Genomic DNA, 17,790 nt, shown 5'->3' with positions numbered 1-17,790 from the left:
GAATACAATTTATATTAGAGATATACAACATTCCACAGAATATCCTATTCCCCAGAATTGGGTAAAGGCCAGATTTCCTTCATGGCATCCTACAATGCTATGCCCAATTTCCGTTATTTAGGTCAAAGGCAAGCCACCTGTGGCATGAATGTTACCAAAGCAACTACTAACGGTCTCTGTGCTCTCTCATAGAAGACTCCAACTCTGCTTTTCTCCATATTCCTTCTCCTATCATTCTTCTCCTTCCTCCCCTTCTCCTCCTCCACCTCCTTCTCCCCCTCCCAGTCACTTATTTTATCATTTCTCCTCTTCTGCACTTTTCCCCACTGCTTTTGCCAATGATAATCATGATGTTGAACTCTGCTGCTGACACTGAAGGTTAATGACTAATTCCTGATGCAAGCGGAGCTACCCAGAATTTGCTAACATTGGGAGACACACAGAATATCAGACAGGTAACTTCATTTTGAAGATGTTTGGGAGATGAAGCAGCAAATGACAACTCTGAGGGTCAAGGTTGATCTCGAAAATAATGATCTATGATGTAAAGTCATAAGGCTGAGTTTCCAGGGGGAAAAAAAACTGACTCTGATGCTAGTTTCAAAAGAGAAGTGCCCCTACCTACATTAAATTTTAATCATTAGATAACGAGATATCTATTGTAAAACTTAACCTACCATTTTAATATATTTAGTTGGGTTTCATTTTAAGCTTACCCACAGCCTCATGAGCAACAGTAAAATGCTTATTGTTTTAAGCAAAAATAAAAGTTTATATCCAAAGTTACAGCCTATAATCCTGTATCTCTGAATTCTACATATTCCCACATTCTGCAATTAAAATGGATTTGCTCCTATTTTCATACACTTATCCAATTACAGAAGCCCTGGTCCACTCTTCAAGAAGGGACTAGACAAACAGATTCTTTTAGAAATTTGGGCTCAGAGGTCTTCTACAATAAAAATTTCAACTACATTATATATAGAATAAAATCCAAAATATATTATCCTATGCCTGGGTTATTTTAGAAACATTTTTGAAGGATGAGAATCTATAGCCACAAAAGAAAGCTGACCTTTTCCAGTCCCCATTCTAATACTTCATTATACATCGACAAATAGTTCAAGTCAGATAACATGACAGTCCCCATTCTGGACTGAGACACAACTTCCTCTTCACAAAATCAGCAAGAATCATAGAAAGCTGGAAAGAATCCTGGTTTTTAGCAAAAAACAATGTCTTGCCTGGGTGGCAGAAAGGAACTTGTTAATGAGAGAAAAATACATACGTACCTTCTGAAGACTGTGCATTTTCACCGTTGTTAGAGTAACTTACCTTTCTGCCTGTTCTGTGTGCAGTCCATTTTCTACTGGAAGTGGTATGTGTGTACGATATGAAATAAACTTGTGAGGACAGAAAAGTGTTATGCTACTATTTGGGGGGGGAAGGGGAAGCCTTCCTATTGAGTCTTCCGCAGACAAATTAAAGGGAAAAGAGCACACAGCACAATTCCCAAGGTACTCCGGATGGGTCCACAACTGCCTGTCTTAGAAGGGAAGGAGTATAGACGCATATGCTTACATTTAGATCTATGCTTATCAAAGAATTTTCTCTCTACATGGCCAGATCCTCCACTTGTTTGACTTGTTTGTCCTTAGTGTATCTTAGTGTATTTTAGTGACAGACAATATGAAGACAAAAAGCTATGAGAAAAAATGAAAAACAGAACAAGAGACAAATGCACACATGAAAAAAATATACGTGAGCAATACGAAATCAAGGAAAACCAAACAGACATACGTGAGCAATACGAAATCAAGGAAAACCAAACAGACATAATAGAGATGGCATTGTAATTGGAACCTGCTCTCACACAGGCAAACTACATAACATGGCTTTACAGTTTGCACAGATAACATCATGCATCATTTTTATGAAACCAAGAGGCCAATAGACTGAGTTCAGATTATAAAACATACTCCTACCATGAAGACTGCATTCAGAAAATCAGAAGGTCTGCAGGACCCACTAAGTCAGAGCTTTGTTTAACAAACCTGTTTGCAATAGGTATTCAGAAATTTCAAGTGTTTATTCATCTTTAAAAGTGGCCATGTTAGGAAAATAAGATAAGAAGGAAGTGGAGACACAGAATACAGACTCCCACAGAATTAAAGTACGTCAACCCTCAGAGCTAGAATAACCTTCATGAAATTAGTCTTCTAGAATGAAATCAGCTGATGTGCCTTAAGCAGCACTAGTACACAAAGTAACAGTTGACTCTCTTCCAATATGAACCAAATACACAGATATGCACATAGAAACATACTCACAAAATAGATAAACAGAATATATATGTAAATTTAGCCAGAGGGACTCTCCGCCTTATATTTGAAAGACCCAGGAGAATGCTTTCAATATTTCTAATTGGAAACTACAAAGAGCTCTGAACATCTTCATCATTTGAAAGGTCTAAGAAGATCTCTAAACTCAGAAGTTTTGAGAAAATAGCTACATTTCTTAAATATCCTCTAAATTCTAGGCAATACAAATGGGTGTCTCAAAACTGTTATCCAGATGATTTAATTAATTAAGAACTGAACGTCTTAGAACAAAAATATTGCCTGAGTTGTTTTGTTTTATTTTTCAGTCACGGGTAATCTAATATACAGGATTTTTTTAAAAAAATGGGAATAAGCAAATAGGAAAACATCTAGTATTGTTGAGCAAGAAATGTCTCTTTGTTCTTCGCATAAGAGCACTAGTCCTTTATTTTCCAAGTCTCTGGAAGTGAACATTGCTTATGAATCTTTCAAAAGAGCCATCCTTTTACATAATGTAAAGATTTCCCCAAACCCGTGAACTCTGAAAAACTGCAAGCATGAAAGCTTGTACTCACGATCATTGCACTGGTTCCCAGAATATGAGGTCATGGAACAGTCACAGGTGAAGCCTTCCCACTGCTGCATGCAGACACCCTGGTTGGCACATGAATCTTCCTGGCAGGTGGTACTCGGTCCTAGTAATGCATAAGGACAGCGGAAGAGAAGAAAAAGTAGAGAGAGAAGTGTTAAAACTTAATCAGATTCACAGCAAGCACTTGAATGTACTAGTCTCATGCCCCAAAACATTCAAAGACACAACCACCAAAAATGTCAACTCGATATCATGCAACAAGAATTCAGTAAATACAAAAGACGACAGAAATACACACTTAGCCACAAACTATCAACAGTTACACACAGAAGGGAGAGGGCTGAACACACTGTTCTCTTTTAGGCAGACTTTGCAAAAGATCCTCATCTCTACCGTTCAACTAGAAAGACATCTCATTTGGAGCATGGCTTTCCTAAATGTATAATGCTAAAACAGACGAGCGCATTCCCATGATTCTTATGAATTAAGGCACAAAAGTCCTGAAAGTCTACTTTGTTACCTTAAAAAAGACGTTTCATAATAATGAGGAGGAGGAAGGGGGAACAGCAGGTAACAAGTACTGGGTGCTAAGCATTTTGTCTCCATTGCCTTCTTAGGCCTTCCAATGACTCTAGGAGGTAAGTACTTATGACTGCCTTTTCACAGATTATAAAACTGAGCTTGGAGGGGTAAAATAATTTACCTAAGGTCACACATTTGGTAACTAAAGGATCCTGATGTCCAACTTTGGTAGACTAACTCTGAGACCCAAGTTCTTAACTATATCATTGGTTCTCAAAGTATCAGCGGTTGTCAGATCAGCATCACCTGGGAAGTTGCCAGAAATGCAAATTCTTGGGCCCCCCTCAGACCTGCTGAATTAGAGACAGAGGGGATGGGGGGCAGAAGTCTGTGTTCACAAGCTTCCAGGGGATTGTGATGTAGTCTAATATTTGAGAACCAGTGCAGCACACCACACTGCTGCTATAGGTTTATACTGGTGTACTCTAATGGAGTGCACATACACAAGAGAATGCAAAAGAGAATTATTTGAAGTATAGGAAGAAAATATTAGAAATTACTTCTTTTTAAAAATTTCATTCTCTGTTATGTCTATTTCTGTGTGTCTTTCCTATGCAAGTAACATAACTTTAATGGCACATGTATAGAATATATAAATAAGTATACCTATTTGGGGGGGATTCTCAATCTCTTTTGTGGATATGAATAAGTTAAAAAGCATAGCAATCTCTGTCTTACAGATTGCCATTAAAATCTCTTTTTAGTCAGCTGGGGCCTCTCTTTAACCATTCTCTCTTTTTCACTTCTATCTTCTGCTTTATCTTTGGGATTAAAGTTGAACCTACACCTTTGGAATTATCTGAGCTAATGGAATATTTTAATATTCAGGGTAATTCCATGCATTTCCCAGAAAGCCTCAGCAATGGAGGTGAGCCCTTTGATTCGTCCAATGTATTAGGATCTGATGCAAAAAACAAACAAACAAACAAAAAAAAAACCAACACTTGACAGTCAAAATCTATCCATTGCAATACGTGTAAGTTTCACAAATCCCAAGCTAAGCTTCACACAGGCACAGGATATTGAAGTATGGAGGGTCCTAAGGATACATGCTCAAAAGTGTATGACTACAAAGGGTCCATCATCTGGGTGGCAAGACATTGTGTATTTATTCCTGAAAGGTGAAAGCAGTACAGTCCATCAGTCCTGGTACAAAGCTATTAGGATATGACAGAAGCAAGTTCAAGACAATTACTACCGCTGGGGGAGCCGCACTGCTGCTGGGTTTCTGTAGCCCCTACATGCCACGTGGTTCCCCCATGTGGAGATGAAAGGAGGTACATGGTCAAGTTCTCAGCGGGTCCTTAAGCTGAGCATTGTGTGGAACAAGTTTCATGAACAATGGCAAATCAGGACAGCTCCTTTCAAAGGATAAAAGCTTCTGAGAAGCCCATGGGGCTCCCTGACCAAACAGCTCTGGCCAGACAATGGGCGAGTAATTCAATTGTACTCAGAATCAGGAACATATGGAAGGCTTTCCCTTCAAAGGCAGCGGGACTGCAAAAACTTTGGGGAAACACAGTAATTCTTTGCATGTTGACTGAATCTGAAGACAGACTTTTCCATGCCTTCCCCCTCCCCTCTATCCAAATTGTAAACGTTTTTCAAGGACCAGCTGTAATGTCTTGCCCATATAGAACACTCCCTCATAACTTCAAACAATTCTCCCCTTTCTCAGTGGCCACGGCACTTATTCTCTGCATCATGAATTGTTGCATCTGATTTAACATTTTATTACACATTGGACTGTCCTTTGCTTATATAACCCTCTAATTGTTTCATGGTGTTTTTGTTTTGTTTTGTTGCTATTTATCCCCCATAGACTGAATGTTGCTTGCTGTTATAAATCGGGTAATGTGCTTTGGTTGTGTCCTTGCTGCATTAAATGCAGTGCCAGATGCAGAGAAAGTGTTTACGTACATGCTGAGCTGATTTGACTGCAGCTGCCTGGCTTTCTGTCTCAGACTTCCAAGACCTGAGTGTGGGAGGCGTCTGTGCCCTGCAAAGTGAGCTATCTGTTCCATTTGTCAAAGGTTGATCCGGAGTCAAATGCAGAGGGAACTGTAGGTTATTTCCAAATTCCATGGAATGTGTTTCACACGCGTTGAGAGGGCCACGCAGAATCAGTGAATCCCCAAGCACTGACTACGCTGTAATTGTCTAAGAACAAGACCGGTTTCAGTGAGTAGACCCTGCAATGGCTTCAGATGGATCGGAGACTAAACTCGTACCTCCTTTCCCGGCTGAGGTCCTACGGTTTCTGCTGCCTTCTCCAGCCTCACTCCTTCTACTGGCCCAAGCTCACCGATGCCCCATTCCTTCCTCCTTTTAATTCCTCTCTAACAACAATGTTCACGTGTGGGCCCCAAATCAGCAGCACCTGCGAGGTCCGGAAGTTTCTAAGAAACACAGACTTATGCACTGGGGGCGGGGCTCAGGAATCCGCCGTAACACGCCCACTGGGTGGTTCTGAGATCTGTTCATATGGCAGGACCTCTGCTCTCTCTCCCTGCCAGGTTGGTTCCTTCTCGCTGGACCTACTTCCAGGAACGTTGCCCTGCAGATTTTCAAATGACTGGCTCATTCTTATTCTTTACGTGTCAGCTTACAATAGGTTTTCTTCACGACACTATCCTTTTAAGGAAGTCCCCACCAGCGTTTCATCTGCTCTCCATCACGTCTCCCTGTTTATTTAACTCACAATGACATGGCCCGCAACGAAGTTACTTATTAAATTCTTTATTGTCTGTCTCATCCTCCTGGAAGATAAGACTTTGGAGAGCACTAGCTGTGTCTATGTTGCTCACCTTTTATGTCTCTAATTCCTGATAAAATATTTGGTATAAAGTAAGGGCTCCGAAAATATTACTGAATAATAATTTAAAAAAGAACAAAACACTAAAGAAATAAAGTCATTGTATGACTTAAAGCCAGTGGTTTTCCTAACTAGCAATTTACCCATTGAGTCTACCAATATCATTCATGTAAACAATTTCTATTTAGAACAAAGCTTTTCTTTTTTTGGGGGGGTGGGGGAGAGAGTAATTTAATTGACCACATTTCATCCCCTGATTTAACTATTAGACTCATTCAATCTCACCAGATGCTGAGAATAGGACTGTTTCATGTCCCCAGTGCCCATGGATGGTATGCAGTAACTGTGTGTTGAACGAGGGATTGGGCTAAACTCTAAGACACTTTTAAGATGATAATAGAAGTTCCTATTCTTACTTCAAACAATTTAAGTACATCCCTTCCTGGACAGACTATATTTTGTACCAATGTATCTGTTTCTAATAGATAGCAGTTTCTCAAAAAAGAAAGAGAGAGAGAGAGAGAGAGAGAGAGAGAGAGAGAGAGAGAGAGAGAAATTAGAGAAACAAACCAAAACTGATCCACCTAAACACTATAGATGTGGGTAAGCCAGAGGGTGTGTGTATGTGTGTGTGTGTGTGTGTGTGTGTGTGTGTATTGATGCTTGTAAACAAGAACAAATTAAAGTATTTCTAATCTACAACCAGAGAAAGATGACATTTTCATGTAAGGATGTGGCTTTTTTTTTTAACAAAGAAAAATTTTCAAATATCATTTCAATTCAGCTAAAATAATGAAGGAGATCTAGTTTTGTCCAATTATATGAACAAATATCTACATGCATATGTTTAAAAACATAACAGACATTCCTAAGGACTTTATAATAGTAATTTTTTTTGTTTGTTTTTTTGTAGCTGAGCCATCATGCCACCTGTTGGCAGCTCAGCAGCTGCTCAGCTCGGGCCGGTCTCGAACTGCTGTTGCTCAGAGCTCAAACTCTTGAGCGAGCTCTTAACCAACTGAGCCACTCGGCTGCCCTATAATAGTAATTTTATCTAAAACATTCTTCCAACTCAACCTAAAATCCCAGACATTCTTACGTAACATAAACCTTTGGAATTGTATATTCATGAAGTTTTGTTATTATTAATAGCTTAAAATTGCACCAAGGCTTTAGGAAACCCCTGAATAGGGATTGTGTACACTACTTTCACAGTTGATATGTAATCAATCCTCATTAAGTAGTCGCATATTCATATCCTTTTAAGAAAAACTGGTGACCTTTGTATTTTCGGAAATGTGACAAGGTGACAGAAGCATGCATAAAAAGACAAAATACGTTGTCAATGATGTTAGTACTTCAGTTTCTAACTCTCGGTTCTGCTTTTAGTTCACTGGAAAGCATTACATTCTCTTTTTCCTTTTTTTTTTTTTTTCAGATGATAACCCTGATGGCTGCCACCAATTTCCCATCATTCTGCTTAAATGTGGGATTGTTTTTGTCTTTCAGAACTGTCCCAGACAGTCATTTCATGCCTGATACTGCTAAAATCCACCTTTGCAGTACATGCAAACTGATTCGGTCAACTCATCTTCATGGTCTAGAAAATCAAAAGTGCACAGAATATATTTTATTACTTGTAGGTCCTTGAGAGAGAAGTGCTTCCTGAGGCACACACAGGACACTTGGATCAGTGTGTGCGTTTTTCTTCTATAATTGCCCAAGTAGGACTTAACCAAACCTGTGCCTCAAACATCCCACTTTCAAATTGATAAATATTGCTAAACAAGCACTAGTGGTCTTGGCCACATTGGGATGTGGTTTTGGTGAGTGGGGGAAGCTGCTAGTGATAAACCTGGTCTGATTCGCAATGACCTTTTTTCCTAAAGGCCCAAGGCTGGTAGGCCAGGTGTAGGCACCAGGTGGGGCTGGTTTAACCCTGTTCATTACCTTTATTTCATCTCCAAGCCTGAGGTGTTTGTCAAACGGCTTAGAATCTATGAGCAAAACCTGAATGTGAAGCATTATCACAGTAGAACTTGGCGACATGGGTTGTCTATAGAGATCTCATCTTCCACCTTCAACTTCATTTTCCACTCCTGATAAGTGTGTAAACCTTTTAACTGTCACTGTTTTTAAATTTACATTGTTTCATAGAGGAAGAATGAGTGAGCAGTAACTGGGTGGGAAGGAGGAAATAGAAAGAATAGAAAAAAGAAGATGAATACATAGAGATGTATGCATTTGCGTATATGCATGTGTATGTACACATGTGAAAGACCCTTCAGCTTCCTGAGCAATCTAGTCTGTACTGCTAAAATAGAAGAATGTAAGTGTTGAGGCTTCAGTGAGCGCATTCGTGACGTTAGGAATAGCCTATATATAATATTTAGCTATATATATGTCTTGACCCCATCAGCAACATTACTTCTTTGGCTCTCAGGAGTATTTCTACATATATAGTGTAGGCTCCTCTTGGCTTTTCTGAATATTAATTTACAGACAAACATAAGATCTCTTTTAATTGGAAAAAATCCAATTCGTTTCTATTTAATTTTAAAATAAGAAAGCAAAGATCCTTAGATGTGTCAAGTGTCTTTCTTCACAAAGACAGAGCCAACTGAGAAGTGAATGCTCTAGTTCCCATTTTAAAGAAGATTAAGCAAAGCTGGAGAACAGGATCCTAAATGTTATTATGACATTTCATTGGCAGAACAACCTACGAGCAGCTGTGTTCTCAGGGCCTTCCTCTGGTCCTGAAGGCAAGGATCTAGGCCTTGCTAATGCTCACAAAAGCATCAGAAATGCTCTCATCAGGCATGCTCAGGTGCTTAAGCTGTCCTCTTTTCAAATGAGCAGGAAAAGTGACCTGGTTAGGATGATGAGTGAAAAAAGACTGACAAAATCTAACATGTGGGACAGTTTCAATAACACCCCTATTCTCCAGACAGCCCTTGGGGTTGGAGAAAATGAGGTGGAGAACTACATTCCTAACAGTTAAGGAAGTTGGAGAATTCAAATCCCCTTTACCTACTAGATGTGTTTGGCTGATACCAACTCTTCTTTAAACGACTTGAACGAATCTTCAGGTTTTGAAGGAATCCAAGCCCAATACATTTATTGACTTACTCAAAAAAATGCAGCACTTTGAACCAGATCTCATCCTCTGGGCAGAGGGACAAGAAGCCTTGATGCAACTCCAGAAATAAAACTTGCTAAGGGGAATTATAATGGAAAGTGGGGCAAGGATATTCTGATTAATCACCTAACCCAGTAAAGAGCGATTCTTTTATGTCTCATAGTTTCTGGCTCATCTGCCTCACTCCCAATAGGCCAAACAATATTCACTTTATATTTGTGCAGCTCCTTTCTCATGGAGACAGGCTTTTAGGGAAACGTTTGCTCTCCAGGAATATCCCTCTTGCAAATAAAAAGGAATTAGAAGATTACTTCTGAGAGGTCCGTAGATATTGTCATTCTATTAAGAGACCCTGAGATTCAAGGAACTGCACCCCCGAGCAATGCAACGCGTTCCACTGCCTCAAGGGAGCGCCTACCCCTTTTCTTAGTCTGGAGGGATGCAAAACCTGACTCGGTCAATGAGTTCTTCCTTGACACCTTTTATCATAATGTGTAAATATATCTGCTCTGAAGCAGAGGGTGTGGGGGAAAAACAAATAGGAGAAATAGCACGTTTGCTTCCTCACTCCTCAGAGGTTGCATCTGGGAGGGAAACAGGTTTACCTCCTTAGCCAGCTAAAGTAACAGGCATCAGGCTTGTGCCTCTTCCCTCCATCTTGGAACGTGTTACTTCCCTTCTCACTGCTCTCTGCTTCTGGTTCCTGTCCTTCTCATGCATTCTCCAGCCTGTTGTCAGAGTGATCTTGACAAAATGAAAATCTGACCCAAGACTCTGTCCTCCTTACAGCACCCTTGACCAAAAGTCCGTCATCACCTGTTTCCATCCTACCACTCCAGTTTCATCTTCCATCACATCCCTACGTGCACATTATTGTAGCCAAAATGAGCTTCTTGTAGGTCCCCCAGCTGGCCAAGCTCTTGAATGTGCTTCCACCTCTCATCCACCTGAAACATATTGCCCTTCAGACTCTGCCTGAGAAACTCTTCCTTGAGCACCCACCATGACTACCGTCACTGCCAGCAGTCTGGCGGTCCCCCTCCATGCTCATACAACATGTTCCATCTCCATTCCAGCACAGCAGTGTGCACTCTGCCTGTAAGTACCGGCTGATCTCCTACCGATTTGTTTGAAGTCAGAGACTGTGTCTCATCTGTAACCCCAGTACCTTGCTGAGTACCTGCTAGATGGGTGTAGCTGATTTCCTCTTAAATTGAACAACACAATCACTGGAGAAATTAAAATAAATTAATAAAATTAAAAAAAAAACACTCCAGGGCCGGCCAAGTGGCACGTTGGTTAAGAGTTGGCTTGGGACGCCAGCTCTTAGCAGCAGGGCCCTGGTTCAGATCCTACATGAGGGCCAGTGGTGCTGCACCCTCTACAGCTAAGACGGTGAACAACAGCTCAACCTGGAGATGGGCTGCCGTGAGTTGCCGGCAACAGCGTAGACTGCAGTGGGTCTGGCTGGCAGCAGGTGTGAGCTTTCATGAGCTGCCATGAGCTGCTGTGAGCTGCCATGAACCTCCATGAGTGGCCATCCAATGGCCAGAGAGCGACGGCCTCACATGGGAAGAGCGCAATAATAATACCAACATGGGCCAGTGAAGCGACATCCTCTACATCTAGACTGAAGAACAAAAGGACAGCAACTTGTCTGTTCCCCTCCCCCAATTCCCCAGCGCTGTTCCCTCCCCCCAATTCCCCAATAAAATCTTAAAAAAGAAAAAGAGTTTGTCCATAAAAAACAAACAACAAAACAACACTCCAATAACACAATGACAAGAGGACACACGCTGTTGACTTGTCCAGACACATTATGCCACTCCCTCAACCCCATTGTTCTATTTCCTTCTGAATACTGTTCGCCTTTACATTTCACACTGTCTCATTTGTTTGTCATATGTTTATACTTCCCTTCACACTTAATGGTAATTAGTACTATCTGTGCCCACAGGTTGCAGCTGAAGAAGCCAGCAGAGCAATGGCTCATACCCCAAAGTCAGAAAAATAAAAAGTAAAATGCATTTGCATCCTAAATGTTTCTTGCCATAATACAGGGAAAGAGTAAGATGACCCAAAATAATTACAAAAAGTAATAGCTGCTTCTACAAAGAGACTGTCAAGTCACTAAAAGAATGGAAGAGAATTTGGGTCATTGGAGTAACATCATAAAAACCATTCTGATGACTAGATTGCTTCTAAAAATGGGAAAATAAAGATACTGCAAACTATTATGCCCCAAATCTCATTCTGCACTTTGGTCAACAATTTACAATAGGCATAGAAATCAACCAGTTCTTTGTATGGTTCCTATAAACCATTATTCCTTTGCATGGGAACTTTAAGATCATATTGTTGAGTGTGGGGTCCCCTATGTAAGAAGACCTGTGCTAGGTTCTGGGAATCCAAAATTTGTAAAGTCTACAAATAGATTCAGATGTCTAGTTTCATCTAAGAAATCTATTCATGAGGAACTATGACAACTTTGAATTGTCTCAGTGTAAATCGACTCGTGCCCCCATCCTTCTCCCCTCCATTTACAGGGTGACATGTAGTAGACCTATTTTGATAACTGAACAGAATGTTTCAAAACAACAGCCTTCGGTATTACTGAAAGAGTCCTACATACTTTCAAAACGAAAGCTATTCTACAGCTACGTCAGCTTTCAAAGTACAAACCCAGTGTGCATCCTTTTTTCATTCATTTTATTATGGATCAGCATCTATGTAAATCTGCTAAAAGGGGATGAAGGAAAAAGTGTTCCAAAAATGGCTAGAGACAGGCCTCATTCTTTGATGTCTACCCAAGGGATACCCTGGCTATCTGCATGACATATAACAAGTCACAGCAAAGTAAATCACCTTTCAGGTAGAAAGCTTTCGGTTTTTTTTAAAGCTACTTTTGTCTTAACCACTTCTTATAATGTTTTTTGCTGATTGCAAGCTCTGCAGAGACCATCTGAGGCCCAATCCTCTGCTTAACTATCAGCCAAAAGATGCCTAAAATGCTTGTTCCTGACTTGCTGCTCTGAGTCAGAGCAGCCTGACATGACAGGACCAGTGGACCATTACTGACTTTGAAAGGTGCCTCTTAGAATGGTAGAGGAAGCCGTTTCTGCAGTAGACACTCACTGAGCTCTAACATGCAGGCATTTTACAGGGTATTCCGGATAAAACCAACAGATCCTCTTCTTCCCCAAGAGTACTTCTTTTTTTTTCAGATTACAAGACAGGAAATTAAAGTGCTCAACCCAAACCTCCAATAGGATACATAAATCCCTGGAACGTCTTAATGATATATCTCCCAAATGCCTAAAAATATTTACTTAAAATGAGTGAAGAGAAAATGACATTCTCTTCCATAAGGCCCAAGCACTCAAAAGTCCTGCTCTGAGAAATGACCTCCCTGACCCAGAAAGTAATAAATTAAGAACTCAAGTGACCTTTTATTCCTTTTTTCACTTTGCAAGTGCTACCATCTATCTATAGTGAATAAATTAAGAAGAGCCAATCCCTCCATGGCAACTATTTGAAGAGGAATTAACTCTTTCCAGAAGTGGATCAATATGTTCTTGGGTAGTCGCAATATAGGAGGCTGTCAAGCCTCTTTGGTCCCCCCAAAGCGGAATCATGTTCCCGTCCCCAGGAGGTGTCTTCTTTGTTGTTATTTTCCATGCTTTGATCTGGGTTTTCTGCCACGGTTTCTGAAGAACACAGAGTTCAGCCCCCTCCCACAATTGCTGCTGTCCAAGAGGTGTGACAGCTTGAAGCCCTCTAAAGAAAAGGTACCAAGGGTGACACAGGGTATCTTTCAGTCCAAAGTGATAATGGGAACAAGAACCTTCTCTACCTTGCAGGTCAGCTTTGGTCAACGCAACTTTGTTAGCAAAAGAACAGAAAAGGTGAAAATAATAACCAGAGGTTAGTAAGAGGTAGAGTAAACCAGGGTAACATTACAGAAATGAAAATACAATTGGCATAACCAACATCACTCAAACAGACAATTGAAATGCTGCACAGGTTCTCCAGAGACAGCACAGACGGGGATGCACAGACCAGGGTGGAGCAGGCCTTGTCAGAGCCACATCAGCAGAGCAGGGGCAGGGAACACCAGACTCGACAAAGCAAAAGCAGTGGTAACAAGAGCCTTTCCACATCCACACAGCCAACCCCCAGGCACATGGTCCAGTAAAATGATTTCCTGTCAGTCAGGATAAACATCAAGAAAGAAGGGTAGTGCATGGCCAGACTGAAAGACACGTGTGCACAACCAGACGGAGCCCACAAAAATAATTCGGAACATATAGGAGTTAAGCATCAAAGAGTCCCTTGGGAGCACTCCCGGTAACCTCCTGAAAATGCCACCAAGGAACATTAGCACTAAAATTGGGCATTTGCATCAAGGTGATTTGGTACCGTGAAAGAGCTCGATTTGTTTAATTTATAAAAATAGAGCCAAATCCAAACGGCTGTGGGCAAAAAGGCACCAAACCAATGTCCTTTTTATTTATTTATGCCAGTCTCGAAATGAAGCACGTGTGTTTCTCTCAGATGTTTACCATCTGCAATTGTAGAATTGCATTTCTAGCCCATACATGCCTTGGTCTCTGTAGCAACACTGGCCTCCAGATAGAAAGAGATATTTACCAGCTGAGTATGGAATCAGACACTATAAAATTCCTAGTATGGAATCCGACACTATAAAATTCCTAGCAGAAATTAAGAGGTTGCAAGTCACAGTTAGATGTTGCCTAAGAGTTGTCCAGCAATCACCCTTAATCCAAATTATACACTCTGCATATATTAGAGATGTAAAATCAAAGCCTAGTGCAAGATGTTTTTTTTTTCTTCCTATAAACAAGTGAGAGCCAATGAGGAGTGGATTAATATGTTTTAAAAATCATTTTGAACTCTCTCTTTTGGGTTCTTGGGGTCTCGACGCGTCATTATCAATGACTTTGACAAGAATATGTGATATACCACGGCCCAAGTACCCAGATATGTGAACATAAAGCATTTCCCACCTTGAAGAGAATTGAGTTTTAGGTTTTCGTAATGACTTCTCATCCCCTACCTATAGAAAGAAACACTAAGTCAAGCGATGACTTCTATTTCCCACGGTCACCTTACTGCCTAACACTCAAAGGCCTTCTTAAGGGTCCCACACTCTACGCAGAGATTCAGAATGAGAGTGACACTTTTTTGTAGTCTCTCCAAGGTTGTATGCCCTCATTTTCCCTTACCCTCATCTTCCACAGCACCCTAGAGCTCCTAGGATCTTTTAGAAAAGCCTAATCACAATGGTGCAAATTTCCAATGACAGCAATTTATGCCTTAACCCACTTTTTGGCCATTTTTCCTGGCCACTTAGGCTAATTATCCAAGCCATCTGTGTACAATAAACAAGGACCTTCTTCCCTCAGCACTCATCCTCCACTTCATCCCGCCCAGCAGGGCGGTCATAATGCACCATGGGTAACCATCGCAATTATCTCCATGGCAATAGAGTGCAGTGTTATTAGGCCCATGGGACTTGCCATAGATTCAGATGGTAGAGCCATCAAGTCACAATATTCAGCTATGAACAATCACCCATGCTTAGAGAAAGGTTCAAACCCACCATAATGCATGTGGTGAGTCACACCGGGCTGCACACAGAGCTGTAGGTGAGGATGGGAACATTTTCTCCAACGTGATGGGTAATTTCCTTTCACTAATGCTCTCACTGCTTCTCTTAAAGCTTTCTTAACTAGGGTCCATTCCCCCTTTTATACTTTACATTTGAATTCACTTTTATAAAAGTAAGTTTAGACTTCCTACTACAGCGTTATATCCTTACACTCTGATTTTGATATTCTATAGAACTGTGCTTCCAGTATAATGGCCATAGACACATGTGACAATTGAATACTTTGAAGGTGTGTGGTCTGAACTGAAGTGTGCTACAAATATAAAGTACACACTCAATTTTGACGGCGTAGCATGAAAAAAAGTAAAACATTTTAATATATATCGATTACATGCTGACATGATAATATTTTTTATATGTTGGGTTAAGTTAAATAAAATGCAAAATTTAAATTAATTTTCCTGCTACTACCTAACTTTTAAAAAAATGTAGCTACAAGAAAATTTTAAATTACATATGTGACATATATTTCTATCAGGCACATTGCTATAAAGTTAAATGGATGATTCCTGTTAACTTTTAAATCTGAAGAACTGATGGCATCATAAAAAAATATTTAACACTTGAAGAGTGCCTTATTCTTTTTAATATGTGCTTTTATATTATGATTTAACTTGATATGATTAATTGTTCCAGGACAAATAGAATTCCTGTCATTCTACAACCTTCTAACATAAGACACCCAATTTAATTCCTAAATGCTGCATCTATCTCAGGATTGCCTTTTCACACCTTGAAAGAACTAAGAACAGGTCAATAAGACAAAAATTCTTGAGTTGAATGAAATTGTGCATTTCCAGGGGAAGAAAGCAAAGCGCTTTAAGTATTTGATGGTTCCCAACCTTCTGACTTTCATATACACACAGCATATTTGGCCCACAGAACTCAAGAAAGAAATATCCCTGGACAAAGAAAAGCTGGAGTGGGTTACAGGAACCATCAGTCTTATTACTAATGCCACATGGGAGACTGACTCTTAGGCAAAGAGAAACAACTTCCATGCAACAAATCAGCCTGGGAAGCTGATGGGAAGCTTTTATAAAAATGTGCTTTAAAGGTGGTGAGCAAACCCTGATGGAAGCTGGTTAAGAACAGAGCAATAAATGGAGTTGAACACAGGAGATGAATGAACAGGTACGATGTGGTAAATTAATGAGGGACACAAGGAAACAATATATTGCACAAACAAAGGACCACAAGACTCAACCAGACACAAGAACACATAGATCCTGGTGACAGGTCAGACATCCTCTTTGCCTTTCCGGTTAGGTAAAGAGTCATCTTTTCAGCCCACCCAAAGCCTTCAGAAAAGGCTGGAAATGTTCACTGCTTCCCTCTGCTGGTTAAAACTACACTATGTTTTACATAGAGTTGAAAAACAGACTCAGGAAGACCTGTAAAATTAAGTTAGTATCTCAAGAGACAGCGGACCATCTACAGAAACAGGCTGAGCATGGCTTGTTGCGCTGCATTGGTGAGCATGCAATGTTATTAGATGTCTATATGAAATAATATTTGTAAATAATAATCCTACTATTTATTGAGTACCTACTATGTATGTTCCAGGCATTTTATGTGTATCTCTGATTTATGTATATTGCCTTCCAAGGTAAGTTTGATTGCCCAATCTTACTGATGATGAAGGTTTAGGTCAGAGAGGCTACACAGCTTGCCAAATGTCACACAGCTTACAAAAGCTATTACTTGGGCTTAAATCCAGACCTTTTATAACATCAGAGCCAAAGCTGTTCCACCACATCACACTACAGCTCTTCCTAACAAAGCCTAAGACCTAGTAAGTACTCAATAAATGTTAGTTCCCTTCCCTCCTCATGGCATTCTGACATCCTTTTCCTACTTCCTGCTGGGTTTACATTAAATCATGCAGTCACTTTTAGCAACATAAGAAACATGTTATTAATGGTGACACCCATCTAAAAGTCTCTTATTTGTACCTCCCCATGTGTGTAACACAGAAATAAAAGTTCCCGATGCCCTTTCAGCCATGCTGGAATCAAAGGCACCAATCAGGAGAAGCCTGATGTAAATGCCGGAAATTGTCCTCACTCGGCAAGTATGTGACACTGGGAAGACATCTGCCAACATATGTTCCTGGAGCCAGTGGCACATGTCTTTCACATACTCAGCAGTGACAGGAGGACACCGAAGGTGGATGCAGCGTGGGATGGCCAATGGGAATGAGAGAGGACTGCTAAACGGAGGAAGGGGGCACTGGCAGAGGCAGCAAAGAGGCTTGGTGCTTGCAACAAGGCTGTAGCTTAGAAAGAAAAAAGGTGGTACCTTCACAGCCACGCTCAATCTGTCCACTCCGATGGAGGGCATCGTTGATGAGGTCTGGCAGGCGCCCGTTCAAGTCCACTGATGCCAGACAGCCCTGAAAGCCATCCCGGGAGGCCACAAGCTTTGGGAGGTTGCTATACATGCCTTGGGCCAGACCAGCCATGTAGAGGTCACCTGGAAAGGAAATTAGATAGTAAAAGGGAAAGAGTAACGATACGAAACCATGTCAACTAAAGCCAGTGCACTTTAGGCCGTTTATTAGATAACGGTAATATAGCTGGAGGAGAAAAACTGCATAAACAAAATAATTACCAGAGTTTCTACGTTGTATCAAGAGGAAACTAATAT

General features: G+C 40.7%; 1 protein-coding gene across 27 annotated transcripts in view; it reads right to left on the bottom strand.

Moving 5' to 3' along the window:
- The window catches only part of NRXN3 (neurexin 3), a 1,587,373-nt gene that overhangs the window by 822,532 nt on the left and 747,051 nt on the right, over positions 1-17,790 (bottom strand). For 15 of the 27 annotated variants that reach the window (XM_019646239.1, XM_019646224.1, XM_019646233.1 and 12 more), the window contains 2 exons: positions 17,443-17,616; positions 2,897-3,016 (listed from right to left, as the gene is read on the bottom strand). In XM_019646239.1, the coding sequence (XP_019501784.1) occupies positions 2,897-3,016; positions 17,443-17,616 (294 nt within the window). Of the gene's footprint in view, positions 1-2,896; positions 3,017-13,302; positions 13,330-17,442; positions 17,617-17,790 lie in introns of all 27 variants that reach the window. The other 12 variants (XM_019646240.1, XM_019646221.1, XM_019646235.1 and 9 more) reach the window with 1 other exon arrangement.

Source organism: Hipposideros armiger, unplaced genomic scaffold (assembly GCF_001890085.2).
Source record: "Hipposideros armiger isolate ML-2016 unplaced genomic scaffold, ASM189008v1 scaffold_99, whole genome shotgun sequence".
NCBI classification, from domain to species: Eukaryota; Metazoa; Chordata; class Mammalia; order Chiroptera; family Hipposideridae; genus Hipposideros; species Hipposideros armiger.
Note: the sequence above shows the minus strand (reverse complement) of the source record. Positions and strands in the feature narration are given on the sequence as shown.